General features: G+C 42.3%; 1 protein-coding gene across 1 annotated transcript; it reads right to left on the reverse strand.

Moving 5' to 3' along the window:
- Window positions 1-15,302: 15,302 nt before the first annotated feature.
- LOC109764934 (uncharacterized) lies at window positions 15,303-17,971 on the reverse strand. Its single transcript, XM_020323717.3, has 4 exons — window positions 17,839-17,971; window positions 17,556-17,703; window positions 15,813-15,931; window positions 15,303-15,701 (listed from the first exon to the last, which is right to left on the reverse strand). The coding sequence occupies exons 2-4, from the start codon at window positions 17,691-17,693 to the stop codon at window positions 15,554-15,556; spliced, it is 405 nt and encodes a 134-aa protein (XP_020179306.1). The 5' UTR covers window positions 17,694-17,703; window positions 17,839-17,971; the 3' UTR covers window positions 15,303-15,553.
- Window positions 17,972-27,192: the final 9,221 nt, after the last annotated feature.

Here is a 27,192-nt window from a genome sequence, read left to right on the forward strand (position 1 = left end):
CTGAGATATATTGCCATGCAACTTTCCACTGTTCCGTTTATTATGACACGCTTCATCATTGTCATATTGCCTTGCATGATCATGTAGTTGACATCGTATTTGTGGCAAAGCCACCATGCATATTATTTCATACATGTCACTCTTGATTCATTGCCCTTCCCGGTACACCGCCGGAGGCATTCATATAGTCATATTTTGTTCTAGTATGGAGTTGTAATCATTGAGTTGTAAATAAATAAAAGTGTGATGATCATCATTAATAGAGCATTGTCCCAAATAAAAAAAAGAGAAAGGCCAAATAAAAAAAAGGAAAGGCCCAAAAAAAAGAAAGAAAAAAAGTGTAATAAAAAAGGGACAATGCTACTATCCTTTTTCCACACTTGTGCTTCAAAGTAGCACCATGATCTTTATGATAGAGAGTCTCTTGTTTTGTCACTTTCATATACTAGTGTGAATTTTTCATTATAGAATTGGCTTGTATATTCCAACAATGGGCTTCCTCAAATGCCCTAGGTCTTCGTAAGCAAGCAAGTTGGATGCACACCCACTTAGTTTCTTTTGTTGAGCTTTCAACATTTATAGCTCTAGTGCATCCGTTGCATGGCAATCCCTACTCCTTGCATTGACATCAACTGATGGGCATCTCCCTAGCCCGTTGATTAGCCGCGTCAATGTGAGACTTTCTCCTTTTTTGTCTTCTCCACATAACCCCCATAATTATATTCTATTCCACCCATAGTGATATATCCATGGCTCACGCTCATGTATTGCGTGAAAGTTGAAAAAAGTTTGAGATTACTAAAGTATGAAACAATTGATTGGCTTGTCATCGGGGTTGTGCATGATGAGAGCATTCTTGTGTGACAAAAATGGAGCATGACAGAACTATATGATTTTGTAGGGATGAAGTTTCTTTGGCCATGTTATTTTGAGAAGACATGATTGCTTAGTTAGTATGCTTGAAGTATTATTATTTTTATGTCAATATTAAACTTTTATCTTGAATCTTTCGGATCTGAACATTCATGCCTCAATAAAGAAAATTACATTGAAGAATATGCTAGGTAGCATTCCACATCAAAAATTCTGTTTTTATCATTTACCTACTCGAGGACGAGCAGAAATTAAGCTTGGGGATGCTTGATACGTCTCCAACGTATCTATAATTTTTTATTGTTCCATGCTATTATATTATCTGTTTTGGATGTTTAATGGGCTTTATTATACACTTTCATATTAATTTTTGGGACTAACCTACTAACCCAAGGCCCAGTGCAAACTGCTGTTTTTTTGCCTGTTTCAGTGTTTCGTAGAAAAGGAATATCAAACGGAATACAAACAGAATGAAACCTTCGGGAGAGTGATTTTTGGAACAAACGTGATCCAGAGGACTTGGAGTGGACGTCAAGAAAGAAGCGAGGACGCCACGAGGCAGGGAGGCGCGCCCCCACCCTCATGGGCCCCTCGCAGCTCCACCGACCTACTTCTTCCTCCTATATATACCCATATACCCCGAAAACATCTAGGAGCACCACGAAACCCTATTCCACCGCCACAACCTTCTGTACCCGTGAGATCCCATTTTGGGGCCATTTCTGACGCTCCACCGGAGGGGGAATCGATCATGGAGGGCTTCTACATCAACACCATAGCCTCTCCGATGATGTGTGAGTAGTTTACCTCAGACCTTCGGGTCCATAGTTATTAGCTAGATGGCTTCTTCTCTCTCTTTGGATCTCAATACAAAGTTCTCCTCGATCTTCTTGGAGATCATTCGATGTAACTCTTTTTGCGGTGTGTTTGTTGAGATCTGATGAATTGTGGGTTTATGATCAAGATTATCTATGAACAATATTTGAATCTCCTCTGAATTCTTTTATGTATAATTTGTTATCTTTGCAAGTCTCTTCGAATTATCAGTTTGGTTTGGCCTACTAGATTGATATTTCTTGCAATGGGAGAAGTGCTTAGCTTTGGGTTCAATCTTGCGATGTCGTTTCCCAGTGACAGTAGGGGCAGCAAGGCACGTATTGTATTGTTGCCATCGAGGATAAAAAGATGGGGTTTATATCATATTTCTTGAGTTTATCCCTCTACATCATGTCATCTTGCCTAATGCGTTACTCTGTTCTTATGAACTTAATACTCTAGATGCATGCTGGATAGCGGTCGATGTGTGGAGTAATAGTAGTAGATGCAGAATCGTTTCGGTCTACTTGTCGTGGACGTGATGCCTATATACATGATCATGCCTAGATATTCTCATAACTATGCACTTTTCTATCAATTGCTCGACAGTAATTTGTTCACCCACCGTAATACTTATGCTATCTTGAGAGAAGCCACTAGTGAAACCTATGGCCCGGGGTCTATTTTCCATCATATTAATCTCCCGTCAACTAGCTATTTTTGTCGCCGTTTATTTTGCAATCTTTACTTTTAATCTTTATCATAAAAATACCAAAAATATTATCTTATCATCTCTATAAGATCTCACTTTTGCAAGTGGCCGTGAAGGGATTGACAACCCCTTTATCGCGTTGGTTGCAAGGTTCTTATTTGTTTGTGTAGGTATGAGGGACTTGCGTGTGGCCTCCTACTGGATTGATACCTTGGTTCTCAAAAACTGAGGGAAATACTTACGCTACTTTGTTGCATCACCCTTTCCTCTTCAATGGAAAACCAACACATGCTCAAGAGGTAGCACTTGCAAGGCTCATAATGATGTGCATTGCCGAGAGGGCCCAGAGATACCTCTCCGATACACGGAGTGACAAATCCTAATCTCGAACTATGCCAACCCAACAAACACCTTTGGAGACACCTGTAGGGCATCTTTATAATCACCCAGTTACGTTGTGACGTTTGATAGCACACAAGGTGTTCCTCCGGTATTCGGGAGTTGCATAATCTCATAGTCAGAGGAACATGTATAAGTCATGAAGAAAGCAATAGCAATAAAACTAAACGATCATTATGCCAAGCTAACAGATGGGTCTTGTCCATCACATCATTCTCTAATGATGTGATCCTGTTCATCAAATGACAACAGATGTCTATGGTCAGGAAACATAACCATCTTTGACAAACAAGCTAGTCAAGTAGAGGCATACTAGGGACACTCTGTTTTTGTCTATGTATTCGCACATGTACTAAGTTTCCGGTTAATACAATTCTAGCATGAACAATAAACATTTATCATGATATAAGGAAATAAATAATAACTTTATTATTGCCTCTAGGGCATATTTCCTTCAGTCTCCCACTTGCACTAGAGTCAATAATCTAGTTCACATCGCCATGTGATTTAACACCAATAGTTCACTTCGTCATGTGATTTAACACTCTATAGTTCACATCGCCATGTGACCAATACCCAAAGGGTTTACTAGAGTCAATAATCTAGTTCACATCGCCATGTGATTAACACCCAAAGAGTACTAAGGTGTGATCATGTTTTGCATCTGAGAGAAGTTTAGTCAACGGGTCTGCCACATTTAGATCCATATGTATTTTGCAAATTTCTATGTCTACATTGCTCTGCACGGAGCTACTCTACCTAAATGCTCCCACTTTCAATATGTATCCATATCGAGACTCAGAGTCATCCAGATCGGTGTCAAAGCTTGCATCGACGTAACTCTTTACGACAAATTCTTTATCACCTTCATAACCAAGAAATATTTCCTTAGTCCTCTAAAGATAATTTTTGACCAATGTCCAGTGATCTACTCCTAGATCACTATTGTACTCTCTTGCCAAACTCAGGGAAGGGTATAAAATAGGTCTCGTACACAACATGGCATATTTTGTAGAACCTATGGCTGAGACATAGGAATGACTTTCATTCTCTCTCTATCTTCTGCCGTGGTCGGGCTTTGAGTCTTACTCAACTTCACACCTTGCAACACAGGAAAGAACTCATTCTTTGACTGTTCCATTTTGAACTACTTCAAAAACTTGTCAAGGTATGTACTCATTGAAAAAACTTATCAAGCGTCTTGATCTATCTCTATAGATCTTGATGCTCAATATGTAAGCAGCTTCACCGAGGTCTTTCTTTGAAAAACTCCTTTCAAACACTCCTTTATGCTTTCTAGAAAAATTGTACATCATTTCCGATCAATAATATGTCATACACATATACTTATCAGAAAAGCTGTAGCGCTCCCACTCACTTTCTTGTAAATACAGGCTTCACCGCAAGTCTGTATAAAACTATATGCTTTGATCAACTCATCAAAGCATATATTCCAACTCCGAGATGCTTGCACTAGTCCATAGATGGATCGCTGGAGCTTGCACATTTTGTTAGCACCTTTAGGATTGACAAAACCTTTTTGGTTGCATCATATACAGCTCTTCTTTAAGAAATCCATTAAGGAATGTAGTTTTGACATCCATTTGCCAGATTTCATAAAATGTGGCAATTGCTAACATGATTCGGACAGACTTAAGCATCGTTACGAGTGAGAAAATCTCATCGTAGTCAACACCTTGAACTTGTCAAAAACCTTTTTTCGACAAGTCTAGCTTTGTAGATGGTAACACTACTATCAGCGTCCGTCTTCCTCTTGATGATCCATTTATTTTCTATTTCTTGCCGATCATCGAGCAAGTCAACCAAAGTCCATACTTTGTTCTCATACATGGAACCCATCTCAGATTTCATGGCCTCAAGCCATTTTGCGGAATCTGGGCTCATCATCGCTTCCTCATAGTTCGTAGGTTTGTCATGGTGTAGTAACATGATTTCCAGAACAGGATTACCGTACCACTTTGGTACGGAACGTATTCTGGTTGACCTACGAGGTTTGGTAGTGACTTGATCTGAAGTTTCATGATCATCATCATTAACTTCCTCACTAATCGGTGTAGGCATCACTGGAACTGATTTCTGTGATGAACTACTTTCCAATTCAGTAGAAGGTACAATTACCTTATCAAGTTCGACTTTCCTCCCACTCACTTCTTTCGAGAGAAACTTCTTCTCTAGAAAGGATCCATTCTTAGCAACGAATATCTTGCCTTCGGATCTGTGATAGAAGGTGTACCCAACAGTTACTTTTGGGTATCCTATGAAGACGCACTTCTCCGATTTGGGTTTGAGCTTATCAGGATGAAACTTTTTTCACATAAGCATCGCAACCCCAAACTTTAAGAAACGACAGCTTAGGTTTCTTGCTAAACCACAGTTCATATGGTGTCGTCTCAACGGATTTAGATGGTGCCCTTTTTAACGTGAATGCAATTGTATCTAATGCATAACCCCAAAACGATAGTGGTAAATCGGTAAGAGACATCATAGATCGCACCATATCTAATAAAGTACGGTTATGATGTTCGGACACACCATTACGCTGTGGTGTTCCAGGTGGCGTGAGTTGCGAAACTATTCCACATTGTTTCAAATGAAGACCAAACTCGTAACTCAAATATTTGTCTCCGCGATCAGATCGTAGAAACTTTTTCTTGTTACGATGATTTTTCACTTCACTCTGAAAATCTTTGAACTTTTCAAATGTCTCAGACTTATGTTTCATCAAGTAGATAAATCATCTGTGAAGGTCAGAAAATAACGATACCCGCCGCGAGCCTCAACACTCATCGGACCACATACATCAGTATGTATTATTTCCAATAAGTCAGTTGCTCGCTCCATTGTTCCGGAGAACGGAGTCTTAGTCATCTTGCCCATGAGGCATGGTTCGCAAGCATCAAGTGATTCATAATCAAGTGATTCCAAAAGCCCATCGACATGGAGTTTCTTCATGCGCTTTACACCAATATGACCTAAACGGCAGTGTGATATCTACTACACAACCTTCTCCTTGTAGACGTTATGGGCCTCCAAGTGCAGAGGTTTGTAGGACAGTAGCAAATTTCCCTCAAGTGGATGACCTAAGGTTTATCAATCCGTGGGAGGCGTAGGATGAAGATGGTCTCTCTCAAACAACCCTGCAACCAAATAACAAAGAGTCTCTTGTGTCCCCAACACACCCAATACAATGGTGCACTAGTTCCACGAAGAGATGGTGATACAAGTGCAATATGGATGGTAGATATAGGTTGTTGTAATATGAAAATATAAAAAAAGCAAGGTAACAAGTGGTAAAAGTGAGCGTAAACAGTATTGCAATGCTTCGAAACAAGGCCTAGGGTTCATACTTTCACTAGTGCAAGTTCTCTCAACAATGATAACATAATTAGATCATATAACAATCCCTCAACATGCAACAAAGAGTCACTCCAAAGTCACTAATAGCGGAGAACAAACGAAGAGATTATTGTAGGGTACGAAACCACCTCAAAGTTATTCTTTCCGATCAATCCATTGGGCTATTTCTATAAGTGTCACAAACAGCCCTAGAGTTCGAACTAAAATAACACCTTAAGACACAAATCAACCAAAACCCTAATGTCACCTAGATATTCCAATGTCACCTCAAGTATCCGTGGGTATGATTATATGATATGCATCACACAATCTCAGATTCATCTATTCAACCAACACAAAGAACTTCAAAGAGTGCCCCAAAGTTTCTACCGGAGAGTCATGACGAAAATGTGTGCCAACCCCTATGTATAGATTCCCAAGGTCACGGAAACCGCAAGTTGATCACCAAAACATACATCAAGTGAATCAATAGAATACCCCATTGTCACCACGGGTATCCCACGCAAGACATACATCAAGTGTTCTCAAATCCTTAAAGACTCAATCCGATAAGATAACTTCAAAGGGAAAACTCAATCCATTACAAGAAGATAGAGGGGGAGAAACATCATAAGATCCAACTATAATAGCAAAGCTCGCGATACATCAAGATCGTGCCATATCAAGAACACGAGAGAGAGATATCAAACACATAGCTACTGGTACATACCCTCAGCCTCGAGGGTGGACTACTCCCTCCTCGTCATGGAGAGCGCCGGGATGATGAAGATGGCCACCGGTGATGATTCCCCCCCTCTGGCAGGGTGCCGGAACAGGGTCCCAATTGGTTTTTGGTGGCTACAGAGGCTTGCGGCGGCGGAACTCCCGATAGGTTATTTTCTGGAGGTTTGGGGACTTATAGGAGAGGTTGGCATCGAGAACAAGTCAGGGGGCCTCACGGAGAGTCCACGAGGCACAGGGGCGCGCCCCAGGGGGTGGGCGTGCCCTCCACCCTCGTGAGGCCCACGGGACTCCCATCCGGTAACTCTTCATTCCGGTATTTTTATATTTTCCAGAAAAAATCTCCGTTGATTTTCAGCGCATTCTGAGAACTTTTATTTGTGCACAAAAACAACACCACGGTAGATCTACTGAAAACAGCGTCTGTCCGGGTTATTTCTAACCAAATCATACCAAAATCATGTAAAAATATTATAAACATGGCATGAATACATAAAAAATTATAGATACGTTGGAGACGTATCAATAACCATCTCAGAGCTCTGGTGTCATAAGTGTACAGTTTGTATAGTTTATTGATGTCTAATACGCAACTTTATGCTTGTAGACTATGTTGGGCATTTAAGCGCAGAGTTTTGTAGAACAGCAGCAAATTTCTCTCGAGTGGATGACCTAAGATTTATCAATCTGTGGGAGGTGTAGGATGAACATATTCTCTCTTAAACAACACTACAATCAAATACAAGAAATCTCTTGTGCCTCCAATACACCCAATACAATGGTAAATTGCATAGGTGCACTAGTTCGCGAAGAAATGATGATACAAATGTAGTACGGATAGTAGATATAGGTTTTTGCAATCTGAAATAATAAAAACAGCAAGGTAGCAAGTGATAAAAGAGAGCACAAACGGTATTGCAAGGCTTGGAAACAATGCCAAGGGTTCATACTATCATTAGTGCAATCTCCCAACAGTACTAACATAATTGAATCATATAATACTTGATGCGGCTTGAACTACGTCGTTATTTCCACAAAGAGGAAGGGATGATGCAGCACAGCGACGGTAGGTATTTCCCTCAGTGATAAGACCAAGGTTATCGAACCAGTAGGAGAACCACGCAACACCATGTAAACATCTCCTGCACACAAAGAACAAATACTTGCAACCCGACGTAAGAGAGGGGTTGTCAATCCCTCACGGGTAAAAAGATAGGTAAAATTGTAGTAGATTGGATAAATAGATCTCGTGGGAACGCGAGCTAAAATACATAATAAAAATTGTAGCAAGGTATTTTTGTATTTTTGGTTTAATAGATCTGAAAATAAAAGCAAATAAAAATAGATCGTGAAGGCAAATATAATAAAGAAGAGACCCGGGGCCGTAGATTTCACTAGTGGCTTCTCTCGAGAAAAATAGCATACGGTGGGTAAACAAATTACTGTTGGGCAATTGATAGAACTTCAAATAATCATGACGATATCCAGGCAATGATCATTATATAGGCATCATGTCCAAGATTAGTAGACCGACTCCTGCCTGCATCTACTACTAGTACTCCACACATCGACCGCTATCCAGCATGCATCTAGTGCATTAAGTTCATGGAGAAACGGAGTAATGCAATAAGAACGATGACATGATGTAGACAAGATCTATTTATGTAGAAATAGACCCCATCTTGTTGTCCTTAATAGCAACGATACATACGTGTCGGTTCCCCTTATGTCACTGGGATCAAGCACCAAAGATTCGAAGAAGAAATACGAGGCTATAAGTAATCATGCATATAAGAGATCAAAAGACTCAAATAACTTTCATGGATAAAAACATAGATCTGATCATAAACTCAAAGTTCATCGGATCCCAACAAACACACCGCGAAAAGAGTTACATCAAATAGATCTCCAAGAGACCATTGTATTGAGAATCAAAAGAGAGAGAGAGAGAGAGGGAGGGAGGGAGAGAGAGAGATAGAGAGAGAGAAAGCCATCTAGCTACTAACTACGGATCCATGGGTCTACAATGAACTACTCACGCGTCATCGGAGAGGCACCAATGAGGATGATGAACCCCTCTATGATGGTGTCTAGATTGGATCTGTGGTTTCTAGAACTTGCGGCGGCTGGAATTGATTTTCGTCGACTACCCTAGGGTTTCTAGAATATTAGGGTATTTATAGAGCAAAGAGGCGGTGCGGGAGGCCACTGAGGTGCGCACAACCCACCTGGGCGCGCCTGGGCCCCCAGGCACGCCCTGGTGGGTTGTGCTCCCCTTGGATCTCCCCTCAGGTACTTTCTTGGCCCAACAGGTGTCTTCTGGTCCAGAAAAAATCACCAAAAAGTTTCCCTGCGTTTGGACTCCGTTTGGTATTGATCTTCTGCGAAGTAAAAAACAAGCAAAAAAACAGCAACTGGCACTGGGCACTATGTCAATAGGTTAGTCCCAAAAAATGATATAAAGTTGCTATAAAATGATTGTAAAACATCCAAGATTGATAATATAACAGCATGGAACAATCAAAAATTATAGATATGTTGGAGACGTATCAAAACTCTCTCAAAGTGAGGCAAAGAATCACTCCAAAGTCTCTATTCTTATTGGAGAAAGTAGGATGAAATTGCGTAGGTAGTAAACCATATCTCAAAGTTGGGTTTCCAATCAATCTTATGAACCACCCCAAAGTGTCACGAATAGTTCTAGAGATTGTACTCCGACAACACCATATGATACTAATCAATCAACTCTAATGTCACCTACATACTCCAATGTCACCACGAGTATCTGTGAGTGAGACATGCATCAGATCTCAAATCCAAAGTATTCAATCCGATAACAGAGAAACCTCAAAGAGCAAGATTTAATTCACCACAAAAGAGATAGAGGGGAAGAACCCCATATGATCTAAATATATTAACAAACCTCATGTTACATAAACATCTCCTATAAAGATCACGAGACAGGGAGAGAGAGAGAGAGAGACCAAACACATAGATACTGGTACATACCCTCAGCCCCAAGGGTGAACTACTCCCTCCTCGTCATGGAGGCAACAAGGATGATGAATATGGCCTCCGTGATGGATTCCTCCTCCGGCGGGGCAGCGGGAAAGGCCTCCAAATGAGATCGCTTTGGAACAGAGGCTTGCGGCGGCAGAGAAAAAGTTCTAGGTTACTTTTCGGACATTTCTGGATTTATAGGAATTTTTAGCATTGGATTCACGCTAGGGGGAGTCCCAAGGGTCCCACAAGCTCAGGTGGCACGCCCGGGGGCGTGCCCCTTGAGCTTGTGGGCCCCCTGGCACCTTCTGGTCCTTCCTCGAAGCTTCCTGGGTCCCTTCTTGTCCATAAAAAAACACCGTAAATTTTTATCGCGTTTGGACTTCATTTGGTATGGTTTTTCTGCGAAATTAAGAAAATGGTGCACATATTATCTCACTAGTGATAATATATACTGATCTATGAGAAATTGTACTAAAGTGTTTGATTGACTAAGGTGCTTGTTGAAACAGACTGCCAAGTACTATCTTTGTGGAATGAAGAGGGAATGCAGCGATTAGTTGGGTATCAGTTGGCGTGCGAGATGAAGATTACTCTTTCATCCTTCTAGGGTTCAAGTCCCAGTTTGCATGAATAAATAGAAATGTTGCTGCAGACATTTGTGCAAGAGAGGTTGTACTGAACTATGATGTAATCCTATATTGAACTTTGATGAAATCCATGTATTTCTGGACGACATTATTCGATCAAAGAATATCGCCTGAGGCACAATCTCACCCGAGGGTGATCTTAAAAAAGATTACCCATAGGTAAATCATGTAATATGGGGATTTTGTAGTTCAGATGGGCAGCGCTTGTGCACTTTATGCAATCTTGTACTATGAAATGCTTGTGATGTTCCCAAGATTTGATGTTATGGAGCTTAAGAATTTGTGTCCAGCTGACATTTCCAGCGTTACACATTAGAGCATCTCCAGCCGTTGGCCCCCCAGGAGGCGCTAAAAATCGCCCCCCGGGGGGGGGCACCGGCGCAAACCGCGTGCTGGGGGCGTGATGCCCCCCAGTCGCGGCGCCCATGATTTTTTTGAAAACTAAAATCCGGCACAAATAAGGCGCAAATTCAACCAAACTTCGGCGAGTTCATATATATTTAAAATATTTTACTAAAGAAGAAAAAAACGCTACTAGGCCCGCCGTCCTCGACCTCGCCGTTCCTTGCCGCCCGCCGCCCTTGAAGCTCTACATGCTGAGGCGCCTGTAGAACTGCGTGTAGTCACCGCCGTCGTCGTCGTCGTCTCCTCCGCGGCCGCCGTCCCTGCTGCACCCCTCCCCAGGTTGGCGCGGCGGGTTGGACGGTCCGGAGGCGTCCTCGTCCTCGTCGCTGTCGAGGATCACCATGCCATTCTTGTCCTCGCGCCCACGCTTGCGGGCGGCGATCTCCTCCAGGGCTCGGCGCTGCCAGACCATCTCGTCGCGGAGGTAGTCGTCCCGCGCCCACTTTAGGGCGTCCTTGTCGAAGAAGTCGCGCCGGCCTATGGCCTCGTACTCCGCGGGGATGCCGGGCTCCACCTTCGGCCTGACGAGGACGAGGCGGCCAGTGGTGGGGGACGAGTCGGCGATGCGGACACCGGAGCTGCGGGTGCGCTGGCTGACCGGCGTGTCCTGGGGCTCCGGCTTGACGGGGCGGAGGCAGGGAGAGCCGGACGAACGGTCGGACGAGGAGGAGGACGCCCCCGGGTCCATGCGCCTCGGCATCCACGAGCTCCCATGCCGGCGGGAAAAGGACGGGGGAGCGGGGTACTCCAGCCTGGGCGTGTTGCCGCCCTTGATGTACTCGAGGACAGCCTCCAGCGTGCGGCCGGGCACGCCCCACCATCGGCGGCGGCCTTCGGAGTTGAGCCTTCCGGAAGGCACGACGCCATTGGTGGCCTCGAGCTGCTCGGCATGGCGACGACGGAAGTAGGGCTCCCACAGCGGGCTGTCGGGGACGTACCGCGGACCTTTCCTCGCCGCCTGCGGCAGAGAGGCGCGGATACGCGCGATCTCCGCATGCTGCGCCGCCCCGGTGGGCGGTGGTGGCACCGGGACCCCGCCGGCGCTGATCCTCCACGCCCCAGGCACCCGCATGTTCGGCGGGACGGGGTACTCGGCCTCATAGAGGAGCCGAGCTTCGTCCTCGTGAAGGTGGCGGCGGCCGAAGCCGTTCGCCGCCGCGCCATCGCCTGGAAAGCGCTCGGCCATGGTTGAACAGGAAACGGCGAGAAGAGAGGGAGGAACGGGAAGGAACGAGGCGTCGGCGGTGGAGAGTCTGTGCATCACCGGCGTGCTGGGTGCGGCTTATATAGGCGGAGGCGCCGCGCGTACGCGTGGCGGGCGGGGGACGCGCGTCGTCCCGTCTTCATTGTGCCGCCCGTGACGCATCAATGGAGGAGGCTGACCGGCGCGGCAGCGCGCGGCAGCTTTGGCATTGATTCCGCCGCGGGAACCGAGGGATGAGGACGACGAAGCGACGAGGAAGAGCCGAGTCGCTGCCAAGGAGGGCCCGCCTATTTTCACGCCAAAAACAATTCGGCCGGCGCCCCCAAGCGCCCCCAGCGCGCCGGGTTCAGCCTGGGTCTGCCGGCGCCAATTTCGGCCCGAGCCGGCGAAAAAAGGGCCTTTGGGGGCGCAACTGGGCCGATTTTTCAGCGCCGGCGGCCTAAAAATCGCCTGGCGGCCCTTGTTGGGGGCGCGGCTGAAGATGCTCTTATATTGCACAGTCCAGTGAGTTTTGGGTCATGTGAGAAGTTTCATCACTTCAGTGGTGCCATATCCTATATTCTTAGGCAAAATAGGTGTGAAAGTAGGAAAATACCATCTTTGCAAAAAGTTATTTATAAAGTTGTTTCTTGATACTTAGTATTACAGAGTTATAACTTATAGTTGTTGAGTTTTCCAACTGTACGAAGAATAAATTACATGAAAGCTATACACGGTGGATCACCATAGATAAATGATATGTCCCCAATGTATCTATAATTTATGAAGTATTCATGCTATATTTACAAGAATTCTACATGGTTTTGGTGCAATTTTATATTATTTTTATGGACCAACATATTAATATAGTGCCCATTGCTAGTTTCCGTTTTTGCCTATTTCTTTGTTGGGAAAACTTTGTTTTTGCCACTCTAGCTTTTGCCGACTTTGCTTATGCCACTCTAGAATTTGACATTTCACTTTTGCCACTCTTAGCTTTTGACAATACATCACAAATGCCATTGTGTGGCAAAAGCAATAAATTTTTATATCACTTTTGCCACTCTTAGCTTTGACAATGTATCACAATTGCCACTCTGAAAATTGTACTTTTGCCATGGAATGGCAATTGTGATGTATTGTCAAAAGCTACGAGTGGCAAAACTGAAATGTCAAATTCTAGAATGGCATAAGCAAAGTGGGCAAAAACTAGAGTGGCAAAAACAAAGTTTTCCCTTTTCTTAAACATAGCGAAATACCTCATGTAGCTTTTGAGAAAATGATAACATATTGGCGGTTCGCGACCTTACAACAAGAGGCAATGAGTTCGATGTGTAAGCCTGGGATGATCACTTCAGCAATTAATACAGCAGTGCCTGAGGCACCTCGCCAGCATACTTCTGACCAAATAGATGTTGGTTCATTGTTGTAAACCAAGAGTAGCCAACATGCAGAACAGTATGAGAACTTTCAAAGAAAAAATCATTTTTTCACAGAGCATTTGTACTAATATTTTACCTTGATTTGAATTAATGGAAGTCTGGGTTCTAATCTACTTGTTGTTGGTTGATTAATTTTTTTTTCAGTCAGATTCCTTACCTGAAACTGAGGATAACATATTTCTATTTAAACAACGGAATTTTACCAGACTAGGAAAACCGACAAACACGATATTATTGAACCATTCACACGAAGGCCACATGCTTATAGGAAAAGGGACAACATCTGAAATACTAAACTGAAAACCTAAAACTTGCAATTTTATTGAAATGGAAATTGAGGCCGGGTCATGAGGACACATTCCAAATTGTGAGAAACTTAAAAACACTTGCTTAAATAAGCATTATAGGTAAGAGTGGCATGCCTCAGCATAATCAAAAGGTCTGATAGACATCAAACGAAGTTTGTTTGGCCTATCCTACTTTCCCTGTTTAAGGAGTATATAACAAATGAGGAAACTCTGAACACCATAAATATGTCATTTTTAACATAAAAATAGAAAAAAATTGACCTTGATTTCTAACAAAAGAACGTGATTTGGTTTTGCTTCATCATCGATCGGGGAGGTTGCAACTAATGTGCCTAGCCACATGATGTCAAAACCCATTCCAGGGACTGCGTGCAAACACTTGATTAGAAGGCATAACAAAAATAATCTTCAAAAACATGGATTTGAAAAGGAACTTTTGTATTATTATATGGGGGTAAATAAGACATTCATGTACATTAACAACTAGTAATTGTTTTGTGAAGTTCAGTTCAGCACCAAAACATGCACTTTCTTGTGAATCACAAGAATAGTGTAACAAATAATGTACCGCTAGCAGAACTTTCTTTAAAAAAAAAAATCTCGCCACGAGAACACTAGAACCATCATATTTCTTTCCACCTGAGTCACTAGCCTCCAATGAATTCTCCATCAGTCTCGATCTCCCCTTCCTGCCTCCGAACCCTCACTCTTGCCTTCCAAGACCGGCGGCCAACCAAGTTGGCCCCGTGATCAGTTCGAGTGGCAAAAGGTAAAGAGAAAAACGTTGATCGCTTAGGGAAGAGGTTTCCTTAGGGAACTCACGGCAGTGGCCACCAGAGGACTTGGGAACCCTAGGTGGGGGGGGGGGGGGGGGGGGGGGGGACTTCACACACAGGTTCGTCTTCTTGTTTAAAGCATGTTCTCAAATGCCTGAAGAGAATGATCCTCTCTAAGAGACGCAAGGGTACATCCACCTTCACTAGTCACACTTGAATATGTCGATTTTGATGGGTCAAAAATAAGAATTTTGCTTGACTCGAGAAATCTCTAAAAATTCACAGTTGTTTTGATTTTTGAATTTGAGGATCCCGGTGAATAGGATTGAACCTTACTCGACGCTATTTCCACACATATTCTTCTTTCTTATTTAACCATGCTCTCGAAGTATTATTATTAGTCTCCCCATGTTTTTCAACAGGTTTGTAAAAGAGTGCTGAATCAATAAATAAATAACCTCATGTTGATGAGAAAGAACGCCCAGAATGAATAGATCAAGGCTAGCACGCCCCTTGGTGACAGGAGAAAAACAGGGCAGCCATGAAGTTAAGAGGATCTGTACAAGACGAGCCCGCCCCTTTGGTGATGGGGAAAAACACAGGGCAGTCATGAAGTGAAAGGATAACGTCACACAATTAGTTTCAGAAGAAGAGTTAACACCTCTAAGTTGATTCAAGCACTCCAGTAGCAGCAAAATGCATGCCAGTGACCATACAAGCTATGCAATGCATGTTCTCATCAACCTACAAGTTTCATGTCGAATAGATGGTACCATGTTACACAAAATCACAACGATAGCATAGTGCTCGCTAGCGAAACTGCAGGTCATCATAATTTAACTGAAAACAAGTAGGGGTCCATCTTTGGTTCTCGTCTTTGGATGTTTGTCTTCACTGGTCTTCCTTGGTAACAGACTCTGCTTCTACCCCCTTGTTGTTGTCGCCGGCAAAAAGGGCAAATGGAATGATGCAGAGAAGTGCCATCTTGGCAGTTCCATGGACCACACCATCAATCGTACGTGCGTAGGACTCGACAAGCCTGCAGGTAGAAAGAGGTAGGTCAAATGAGATTATATGTGTATCAAACAAGCAAACAAACAGGAAATTAAGGATGCATGCATCTTGTTTGTTCGTCTGGCATTGTACTTACAACTTAAACTCATCCTCTTCTGGAGGTTCCCTCATCCTTCTCTCTATGTCCGCCTTGTACTGGGCCCACATAGATCTCAACTTCTGCATCTTCTTTTCCATCCAGGTCTCGCTAGCATGCTGGATTTGATACACATACACAATGGTCACTGCACTTGCTTTGCACCATCAATCACCAAGTAAGCGCTGATTGCGATTGGTAATGACTCCCACTGTAAAGAAATATAAGAGCGTTTATAGATCACTAAAGTAGTGATCTGAACGCTCTTATATTTCTTTACGGAGGGAGTAGGTAAGAAGAGGTTTGCATGTGTAGCAACTAGTCCCGGCAGAATCATTCATACTTACTGCATTATGGATAAATGAAGTCACGGAATCATACTAGGAACTAAGCAGATGATGAGATGGTTTCAAAACCGCAGCAACAATAGTCTTATGCGTTGCAATTAATGATTCACAAAGCAGGTTGCTTGATGCTATGATTTGCATGCATGTATTCCTGTTGCTAGTAACGTCAGGATGTACAGGTTCAGGTCAGGCTAGACAAGTATGATCATGATAAAGCAAGTAATTTTGCTCTTGTTTATAGTAGCTAAAACAAGAGACACATGCATGTTGCTGCTTTGATTGCACATAATTCAAGTGTGGCAGGCTAGGTCGATCCTTGGATGTCGTGGGATACATATATACAGAATGCATGGGGTGCATGTGTAGGTAGCTACTGTACAATGGATAAATGAGGTCGCAGAATCATACTCCCTCCGTCCCAAATTAGTAAGACTTAGATTTTTCTAGATACGGAAGTATCTAGACAAACCCGAGTCAACTAGTTTGGGACAGAGGTAGTAATACTAGGAAGTGCCTCAAACAGAAGATGAGATGGTAAAAGGCCATGCTCAGATTAAGCAGGAAAACAAGTTGCTTATAATGATAGATATGGTTTGCATGCAGTCCAAGTGGATGTACAGGTTCATGTCAGGTTAAACAAGTATGACGATGATAAGTAGCAAGTATTTCTACTAGCAGCTAATAGAAGAGACAAATGCAGGTTGCTGTTGCGATTGCACAGAAGTCGAATATCGCAGGCTACATCAATCCTTGATGTCGGCAGATAAATCATGAGAAGAAAGATGTCAATTTTGGTTAAGATACCTCGCCGGACAGGAGATAACCAAGTAATTTTGCGCTTGTTTCTAGCTAGTAGCCAACAGAAGAGACACATGCATGCTGCTGTTTCGATTGGACAGAATTCGATAGTCGCAGGCTACATCGATACTTGATGTCGGCAGGTAAATCATGAGAAGAAAGATGTAAATTTTGGTTAAGATGCCTCGCCGGACAGGAGATAACCAAGTAGTTTTGCTCTTGTTTCTACTACTCTATACCGAAATACTTGTAGCTGGAGGGAAACTAGTACAAGTTCCCCCAACTACAAGTAGAAGAGACACATGCATGCTGCTGTTTCAATTGCACAGAATTCGCTAATCGCAGGCTACTTCGATCCTTTGATGTTCGGCAGGTAAATCATGAGAAGAAAGATGTCAATTTTGGTTAAGATGCGTCGCCGGACAGGGGATAACAAAGTAATTTTGCTCTTGTTTCTAGCTAGTAACTAGTACAAGAGACACATGCCATGCTGCTGTTTCGATTGCACAGAATTCGATTATGGCTGGCTACATCGATACTTGATGCCGTGGGATACACAAATCATGAGACAAAAGGATGTCGATTTTGGTTAGGATACCTTGGTGGAGAGGTGGCGGGAGCGCATGAACCTGCTTGGCACGAGGCGGCGTCCCTCCTCCGCGACCGCCGCCTGCGTTGGCTGGAGCAGGGAGCCACCGAGCCTCCTCGCGGCGCAGCGAACCGCCGCCATCGCCATCGTCGCCGGCCTGCCAACAATTGGTTAGGGATTAGGATAAGTCCGTCACGAATCACAACCGCCGGCCAGCCGCGGCTCCCCCACCCACCCATACGAGCACACACATAATCGATCGGGGGAATGCGGTAGGTTTAGGTGAGCGTACCTTGGGGATCTGGGCGTTCCTCGCGCGGCTAGGGTTCGTCGTTCGCCTTCCTGTCGCCTCCGCCTCCGCCGAGAAGAAAGACAGACGGGGAAAGTGGGTGCGGCTGCGGTCTCTTGCGCTGTCCGGAACCGGAAGGTCCAACTTATATTAACCTTGGAGCGAGCCCGGCCCGGTGCAGTTCTTGTTCTTCGAGGTTTCGGTTTCGGCCCAACTGGGTTGCACGCCGTGTAGATTTCGGCAGGGTTTTTTTTTTGAACATAGTACACACGCAAGCGCTCATATACACGCGCATACACTCATCCCTATAAACGCACACACGCACACCCTACCCCTACGAGCACCTCCGAAAGACTGAGCCGGCATATCATCTTGAAATTTACGAAGTCACCGTAGCCACCTCGTCGTCGACGGGAACGTCTCCTCCCACTAAATGCGCATCGCCGGAAATCCTGAAATAATCCAGGAATAAATGCGAGTATCAGGATTTGAACCCTGGTTGGCTGGGGATACGACAGTCCATCCAACCACAAGTTGGTTCAGCAGGTTTTCTTTTTCTTTCTTCTTTTTACTCTTTTTTTTCCATCCCAAACTATGTGCTTGCTCTAGATTTTCTCTTAACAAAAAGGGCCCTGTTCTTTCTTCTTTGGCAAGCAATTGCATACCCCTGCAGCGTCAGACCCTTTGCAGTTCTTCTCTTATGTTCCTTCCCCGTCGGTTATTTTGTTTCCTGTGTCATTTAATTGTATGAGGGACACACATCCGAGTCAACTTATCGTCATCATCATCACCTTCTTCTTCGTCACTCTTGCTTGGCCTTCAAAGCAAAGTTGGTCTTTTGACTTCCTTCTTGCATAACAAGTTGTCTTTTACTTTGAGATCATACTCATCATATTGCAAGAAGGTAGCAAACACATCATCGGTAGTCACGGTTGAGAACCCATGCTCGCGTCTTATGGACCAAACCGTGTTCTTATAGTCAGTGGCAACAACTGTGAGTAACTTCTCCACAAGGAATTTGTTGTTGGTTATACTGAAACCATCACCTCCCCTTTCACACTCAAATCTTTCAATTTCACAAGCAAGAGTATTTAGGCGTTCACATAGCTCTTGAGGTGACTCATACTTCTTCCTCACAAAGTAGTTCATGTCACTCTTGGCAACTTCATATCTTGTTTGTTAAAGTGTGGTGGCGCCGGTCTTGGTTAACACAAGAGCATCCCATAGTTGCTTGGTGGTGTTCATGTTGAGGTACCGTCCCCTTCCTTATCATCATGAGCGCGGTGGAGTTGAGTTCCTTGTCGTAAGCCTTTGATGGAGTGAGATCATCGAGGTTCGCGGGCTTGTAGCCTTCTTCCACAATTTTCCACAACTCGTAAGACACCCATAGGCATGTTATATATCCGAAAATGCTATGTCCTTCTCCGACAAGTATTTCCGGACGGAGGGAGTACTTATCTTGGAAAGACACCCATATTACTAAACAGTAAAACTGAACTAGCTATGACCTCCCACAGCGATTCTTCAAATACATGCAAAGCGTTTTTATGGATTGTACGGATATTTTGTTTACACCACGCCAACAAACTTTTACATTCCACAAACAATTTTTTTAATGCGTGGCAAACATTTTTATAAACTAAGTTTATTAGCAATTTCTTTTCATTACATGAATATTCTTACAAGGTGTGGAAGCTTAAAATATCATGAAAACCTTGATGAAATTCAGGCCAAAGGAAGATGAGATGGTGTTGGGGAGAATGAGGAGACGAACTTGGAAGAAGAAAATCTCAAAGCACGCGGCGGAACCATCACGATGCCGAACCAAAAGGAAACTCCAGCACGCGACGGAAGCCCTCCGGCGGCGCTCGGAGCTGAGAACGATGGGCGCGGCTGTTCTCAAACCAGGGCCTCTTAGTGAGTTCGATTTGCGTCAGATCCAACCCAACCATCTGACGCGCGATATGGTGCACCATGGTGTTTCAGAAACTTCAATTTACCTCTTGCACGCCAGCGGCGCGCTGATTTTGGGGTAGGTTGGCGGCGGCGCCGCGCAGGGCACAGCTCTGTTGGTGCCGGGGGCAAGAGTGTCGTGTTTCTGCAACAGAGCGCATGTGCGGGAATTAATGAGGGGGAATGCGGGGTGCGGACACTATATCGGACGGCTAACCGCTCGGGGATCCAACGGCTGTCGACATGACGGATAATATCAAAACATCGGCCGGCGGACGCGTAGCAGCGCCCAATATTTTATTTTCTTTTTCGTCTGTTTTTTTTCTTTTTGAAATCACATCCCTCTCTTTATTTACGATTCAATCAATGTTTCATCACTTAAATAAAGAGAGGTATGAGCTCGCTAGGGGGCTCAACAAAAAACTATTACAAGACGGGCCCTTGGCCATATTTGCTAATTCATGAGCAACAGAATTAGCCTCCCAAGGGCAGTGCACAAACGAGGTATAAGGAAAGATGCACGCGATATGATAGCAATCGTCAAAGATTGCAACCGTTGGACCTGTAGATTGTCCTCCTTCATTTATGTACTAATAACCTCAAGATTATCTGAATTGACAATAACCTGGTTTTACCGGTTTTCTTCAGGGTCTTTTTTCACTTCCTTTACCTTCTCTGAATATTCATGAGAAGTAATTGAGTCTTTTCTGAACTTTATTATGGATGATTTTTATAGCTTTGTATTTCTCTCTGATATATCCGTTTGGTTTGGCCAACTAGATTGATTTATCTTTAGCGGGAGAGGTACTTTATAATGGGTTCAAACTTGCGGTGCTCTATATCCTAGTGACAGAAGGGGGCAAGACACGTTTTTATATTATTACCATTAAGGGTAAAACGACGGGGTTTATTCATATTGATTGGGTTTACTTTGTATACATCATGTCATCTTTCTTAATTTATTTTTATTAACTTAATACCCTAGATGCATGCTGGATAGCGGTAGATGGGTGGAGTAATAGTAGTAGATGCAGGCAGGAGTCGGTCTACTTGTCTCGGACGTGATGCCTATATACTTGATCATTGCCTTGAATATCGTCATAACTATGGGCTTTCCTATCAATTATCCAACAGTAATTTGTTCACCCACCGTATGCTATGTATTCAAGAGAGAAGCTTCTAGTGAAAACTATGGCCTGGGTCTACTTTAATCATATTATAATAACTAAAGTTCCTTTGCTGCAATTTTATTTCCTTTATTTTTTGCAATTTATCTATCTACCACTACGAGATTTGATCCTTGCAATTAACGAGTTCAAGGGGATTGACAACCCTCTTGCCCACGTTGGGTGCAAGTATTATCTTTTGTGTGTGCAGGTGTTGTTCATGAGGTTTTGCATGATTCTTCTACTAGTTCGATAAACCTTGGTTCTCAGTGAGGGAAATACTTATCTCTATTGTACTGCATCTTCCGTCCTCTTTGAGGAATTCCCAACGCAGCTCACAAGTAGAATGCTCTCTCTGATTGTCGCCCCTCCAGGGTGCCAGCCGTGTAGAGGTGTGGTAGCGGCCAAGACGACAAGCTGAAGTCACCTGGGTGTTTAGAGGTGCTCTTTCTTTTCGGTCTTCTTTTTTCTGTACTTCATCCTATGATCGGCAAGTGACTCTACTAATTTCCATGTCTATTGGGACAATGCATGGGAAACTGAAGAAGCATGGTGTCCGAACCTTTTAAGCTATCAAATCATAAGGCATGGTTTTGCTACTGACTTCTCTATAATTCTCTGTTTATTGCTTCACATGAACAATCTGTGCTTATTTGAAATAACCTTCTCTGATAGTGCAAGAAAATAACAAAAACAAAAACAAAAGATTTAGTAACAAGGCGCACCATAGTTTGGTGGAGAAAACAAAAGGCTTTGTTTGAAAAATTAGGTTCGTGAGTCGTGACTCAAACATAGATTCTAAACTACTCTTTTCACTACTATTGCTCTATCCTTCAAATATGGACGAAAGATATTGGAAGATCCGACCATGAGTCCATGATGAAGCCTATGTAGAATTAAGCGCAATATCGAGAGAGCATTTTACGAAAAGCACCATGAATAAAATGTGAACCACCATCAGTCATTAAGTATCTAGGGACTCCAAACCTCGGAAAAATAACTTCTTTAAGTATCTTAATAGAGGTGTTATGATCAGCACTACTAGTTGGAATAGCTTCTACCCACTTAGTAACGTAATCAACAGCAACTAAAATATGTGTATACCCATTAGAGGAAGGAAACGGTCCCATATATCAAAGCCCCAAACATCAAATGGTTCAATAACAAGTGAATAGTTCATAGGCATTTCTTAACGTCTACTAATATTACCAATGCTTTGACATTCATCACAAGACAAGACAAACTTACGGGCATCTTTGAAAAGAGTAGGCCAATGAAAACCGGATTGCAATACCTTATGTGCAGTTCTATCTCCAACATGGTGTCCTCCATATGCCTCGGAGTGACACTTGCATAGGATCTGTTCCTGTTCATGCTTAGGTACACAACATCTAATAACACCATCTACTCCTTCTTTATAAAGGTGTGGGTCATCCCAGAAGTAATGTCTTAAATCATAGAAAACCTTTTTCTTTTGCTGGTATGTGAAACTCGGTGGTATAAATTTAGCAACAATGTAATTAGCATAATCAGCATACCATGGAGCAGTACGAGAAGCATTTATGACAGCTAATTGTTCTTTAGGAAAGCTATCATCAATAGGTAGTGGGTCATCAAGAACATTCTCTAACCTAGACAAGTTGTCTGCAACGGGGTTCTCAGCTCCCTTTCTATCAATAATGTGCAAATCAAATTCTTGTGGCAAGAGAACCCATCTAATAAGTCTAGGTTTAGCATCTTTCTTTTCCATAAGATATTTAATAGCAGCATGATCAGTGTGAATAGTTACTTTAGAATCAACAATATAAGGTCTGAAATTATCACAAGCGAATACAACTGCTAAAAATTCTTTTTCAGTAGTAGCATAATTTCTCTGGGCACTGTCTAGAGTTTTACAAGCATATTGGATAACATTTAATTTCTTATCAACTCTTTGTCCTAGAACAACACCTACAGCATAATCACTAGCATCACACATAATTTCAAAGGGTAAATTCCAATCAGGTGGCTGGACAATAGGTGCAGAAATCAAGGCTTTCTTAAGTATTTCAAATGCTTCTACACAATCATCATCAAAGACAAAAGGAACATCTTTTTGTAAGAGATTAGTCAGAGGCCTAGAAATTTTTGAGAAGTCTTTAATGAACCTCCTATAAAAACCGGCATGACCAAGGAAACTTCTTATACCTTTAATGTCCTTAGGACACGACATCTTTTCAATAGCATCAACTTTACCTTTATCAACTTCAATACCTCTTTCAGAAATTTTATGCCCAAAGACGATACCTTCATTAAGCATAAAGTGGCAATTCTCCCAATTCAAGACAAGATTAGTTTCTTTAAATATCTGCAAAACTCGATCAAGGTTGCTTAAGCAATCATCAAAAGAAGTTCCATACATGGAGAAATCATGCATGAAAACCTCAACAATCTTTTCACAGAAGTCTGAGAATATAGCAGTCATACATCTTTGAAAGGTAGCAGGTGCATTACATAAACCAAAAGGCATACGTCTATAAGCAAAGGTACCGAAAGGGTGATACGTCTCCAACCTATCTATAATTTTTGATTGTTCCATGCTATTATATTATCTGTTTTGGATGTTTAATGGGCTTTATTATGCTCTTTTATATTATTTTTGGGACTAACCTACTAACCGGAGGCCCAGTGCAAATTGTTGTTTTTTGCCTATTTCAATGTTTCGCAGAAAAGGAATATCAAACGGAACAAAACCTTCGCGAGGATCTTTCTTGGAACAAACGCAATCCAGGAGACTTGGAGTTGAAGTTAGAGACGCAACGAGGCGGCCACGAGGCAGGAGGGCCCGCCCAGGGGGGGTAGGCACGTCCCCCACCCTCGTGGACCCCTTGTATCTCCACCAACCTACTTCTTTCGCATATATATACTCTTATACCCTAAAAACATTGGGGGGAGCCACGAAACCACTTTTCCACTGCCGCAACCTTCTGTACCCGTGAGATCCCATCTTGGGGCCTTTTCCGGTGCTCCGCCGGAGGGGGAATCGATCACGGAGGGCTTCTACATCAACACCATAGCCTCTCCGATGATGTGTGAGTAGTTTACCATAGACCTTCGGGTCCATAGTTATTAGCTAGATGGATTCTTCTCTCTCTTTGCTTCTTAATACAAAGTTCTCCTCGATGTTCTCGGAGATCTATTCGATGTAATACTTTTTGCGGTGTGTTTGCCGAGATCCGATGAATTGTGGATTTATGATCAAGTTTATCTATGAATAATATTTGGTTCTTCTCTGAATTCTTATATGCATGATTTGATATCTTTGCAAGTCTCTTCAAATCACCGGTTTAGTTTGGCCTACTAGATTGATCTTCCTTGCAATGGGAGAAGTGCTTAGCTTTGGGTTCAATCTTGCGGTGTCCTTTCCCAGTGACAGTAGGGGCAGCAAGGCACGTATTGTATTGTTGCCATCGAGGATAAAAAGATGGGGTTTATATCATATTGCTTGAGTTTATCCCTCTACATCATGTCATCTTGCTTAATGCGTTACTCTGTTCTTATGAACTTAATACTCTAGATGCATGTTGGATAGTGGTCGATGTGTGGAGTAATAGTAGTAGATGCAGAATTGTTTCGATCTACTTGACACGAACGTGATGCCTATGTTCATGATCATTGCCTAGATATTCTCATAACTATGCACTTTTCTATGAATTGCTCGGCTGTAATTTGTTCACCCACCGTAATACATGCTATCTTGAGAGAAGCCACTAGTGAAACCTATGGCCCCCGGGTCTCTTTCCTATTATCTTGAATCACTTTTACTTACATCACATCTCGTTTACTATTTTGCAATCTTTACTTTCCAATCTATACAACAAAAATACCAAAAATATTTACTTTATTATCTTTATCAGATCTCACTTTTGCAAGTGGCCATGAAGGGATTGACAACCCCTTTATCGCGTTGGTTGCAAGGTTCTTGATTGTTTGTGCAGGTACTAGGCGATTTGCGTGTAGTCTCCTACTGGATTGATACCTTGGTTCTCAAAAACTGAGGGAAATACTTACGCTACTTTGCTGCATCACCGTTTCCTCTTCAAGGGAAAACCAACGCATGCTCAAGAGGTAGCAAGAAGGATTTCTGGCGCCGTTGCCGGGGAGGTTAGTGCTTGAAGGTATATCTTTAGATCTTGCAATCGAATATTTTAGTTTCTTGTTTTATCACTAGTTTAGTCTATAAAAGAAAACTACAAAAAAATTGGAATTGAGGGTGCTTCATCTTTTTAATGTCTTCCGTGAAAATAAGGATTCCGATAATTGTGCTCAATTGCTAGAGGAAGAATGCATTAAAATGTTTGGCACGAAATCTTTGAATGATGAGCATGATTGCAATGTTGTTAGTATGAATTCCTTGAATACCCATGATGCTAATGATATGCAAAGCCACAAGCTTGGGGATGCTATGTTTGATGAAGATGATATGTTTAGTCCCCCAAGTTTTGATGAGCAAATTTATTATGATGAAAGCATGCCTCCTATTTATGATGATTATTGTGATGACACGTATGCTATAAAGAGTAATGATATCCATGAAACTTGTCATCATGATTTTAATGCTCAAATTGATTATGTGAATAAAGTATCACATGATAGTTATTTCGTTGAGTTTGCTCCCACTACTATTCATAAGAATAAATTTGCTTATGTGGAGAGTAGTAAAATTTATATGCTTGTGCATCATGAAAATAATGCTTTATGTGATAGTTATATCGTTGAATTAATTCATGTTGCTACTGAAAATTATTATGAGGGAGGAACATATGCTTGTAGGAATTGCAATAATATCAAGTTTCCTTTCTATGTGTTGAAAATCTTGAAGCTATGCTTGTTTTGCTTTACTATGCTAGTTGATTCTTGTTCCCATAAGTTGTTTGCTCACAAAATCCCTATGCATAGGAAGTGGGTTAGGCTTAAATGTGCTATTCATATGCTTCATGATGCTCCCGTTATGTTTCAATTCTTATCTTTTATGTGAGCATCATTGTCATCATCATGCCTAGCTAAAAAGGCATTAAAGAAAAGCGCTTATTGGGAGACAACCCAATATTTACCCTTACTGTTTTTGTGTGTTCACATGATTAAGCTACTGTAGTAATCATGTTTTATAGCTTTTGTTTCAATAAAGTGCCAAGTAAGACCTTTAGGATAGCTTACGGTGATAGTTGTGTTTTTCCTGCTGAAAATCAGAAACTTTTGCGCCCTGTAAATTAGTTTTGATAATTCACAGAAACGTGCTTTTGATCTGATTCTTTTTGAAGAAGATTAATAAACAAATTGCTTAGGACTTCCTAATTTCTCAGGATTTTTGGAGCTACAGAAGTATTCTAAAGTTACAGATTGCTAAAGACTGTTCTGTTTTTGACACATTCTGTTTTCTATGTGTTGTTTGCTTATTTTGATGAATCTATGAGTAGTATCGGAGGGTATGAACCATAGATAAGTTTGAATACAGTAGATGTTACACCAATATGAAATTATAATGAGTTCATAACAGTACCAAAAGTGGTGGTTTTATTTTCTTATACTAACGGAGCTCATAAGATTTTCTGTTGAGTTTTGTGTTGTGAAGTTTTCAAGTTTTGGGTAAAGATTCGATGGACTATGGAATAAGGAGTGGCAAGAGCCTAAGCTTGGGGATGCCCAAGGCACCCCAAGGTAATATTAAAGGACAACCAAGAGCCTAAGCTTGGGGATGCCCCGGATGGCATCCCCTCTTTCGTCTTCGTTCATCGGTAACTTTACTTGGAGCTATATTTTTATTCACCACATGAAATGTGTTTTGCTTGGAGCGTCATTTTATGTTTTTAGCATTTGCTTGATGTTATTTAGAATAATTTTTTGCATCTCTATTTTCAATAAAAATGTTAGCGATAGCCTTTGCCATGCTTATTTTGCAAGTATACATGTTGTTGTTTCAAAACAGAAAGTTTATTGCTGTTGCAAAAATTCCCTAGAAAAGCAGAATATGATAAAATGTTGAAACTTTTTGCATAATAAGCTCTGATAAATTTTCTACAGTGTGGTAGAATTTCATAATGTTTGGAGTTAGAGAAGTATGATGAATCTTGCATTCTTTACAGACTGTACTGTTTTGGCAGATTGCTGTTATGTTTGCATTGTTTGCATATGTTTGCTTGTTTAATGATTCTATTTGAGGATAGGAATATTAAATATGCAGAAGCATTTAGTATGCAAT

This window comes from Aegilops tauschii, chromosome 1, assembly GCF_002575655.3.
Source record: "Aegilops tauschii subsp. strangulata cultivar AL8/78 chromosome 1, Aet v6.0, whole genome shotgun sequence".
Lineage (NCBI taxonomy): Eukaryota > Viridiplantae > Streptophyta > Magnoliopsida > Poales > Poaceae > Aegilops > Aegilops tauschii.

Excerpts from the sequence above, each read along its gene's own strand:
- LOC109764934 (XM_020323717.3), bottom strand. The coding sequence starts at position 17,693 with ATGGCGATGGCGGCGGTTCGCTGCGCCGCGAGGAGGCTCGGTGGCTCC. Across the intron at positions 15,932-17,555 it reads CCCGCCACCTCTCCACCAAG|CATGCTAGCGAGACCTGGAT; the intron begins GTATCCTAACCA and ends TATCAAATCCAG. Across the intron at positions 15,702-15,812 it reads GAAGAGGATGAGTTTAAGTT|GCTTGTCGAGTCCTACGCAC; the intron begins GTAAGTACAATG and ends TTCTACCTGCAG.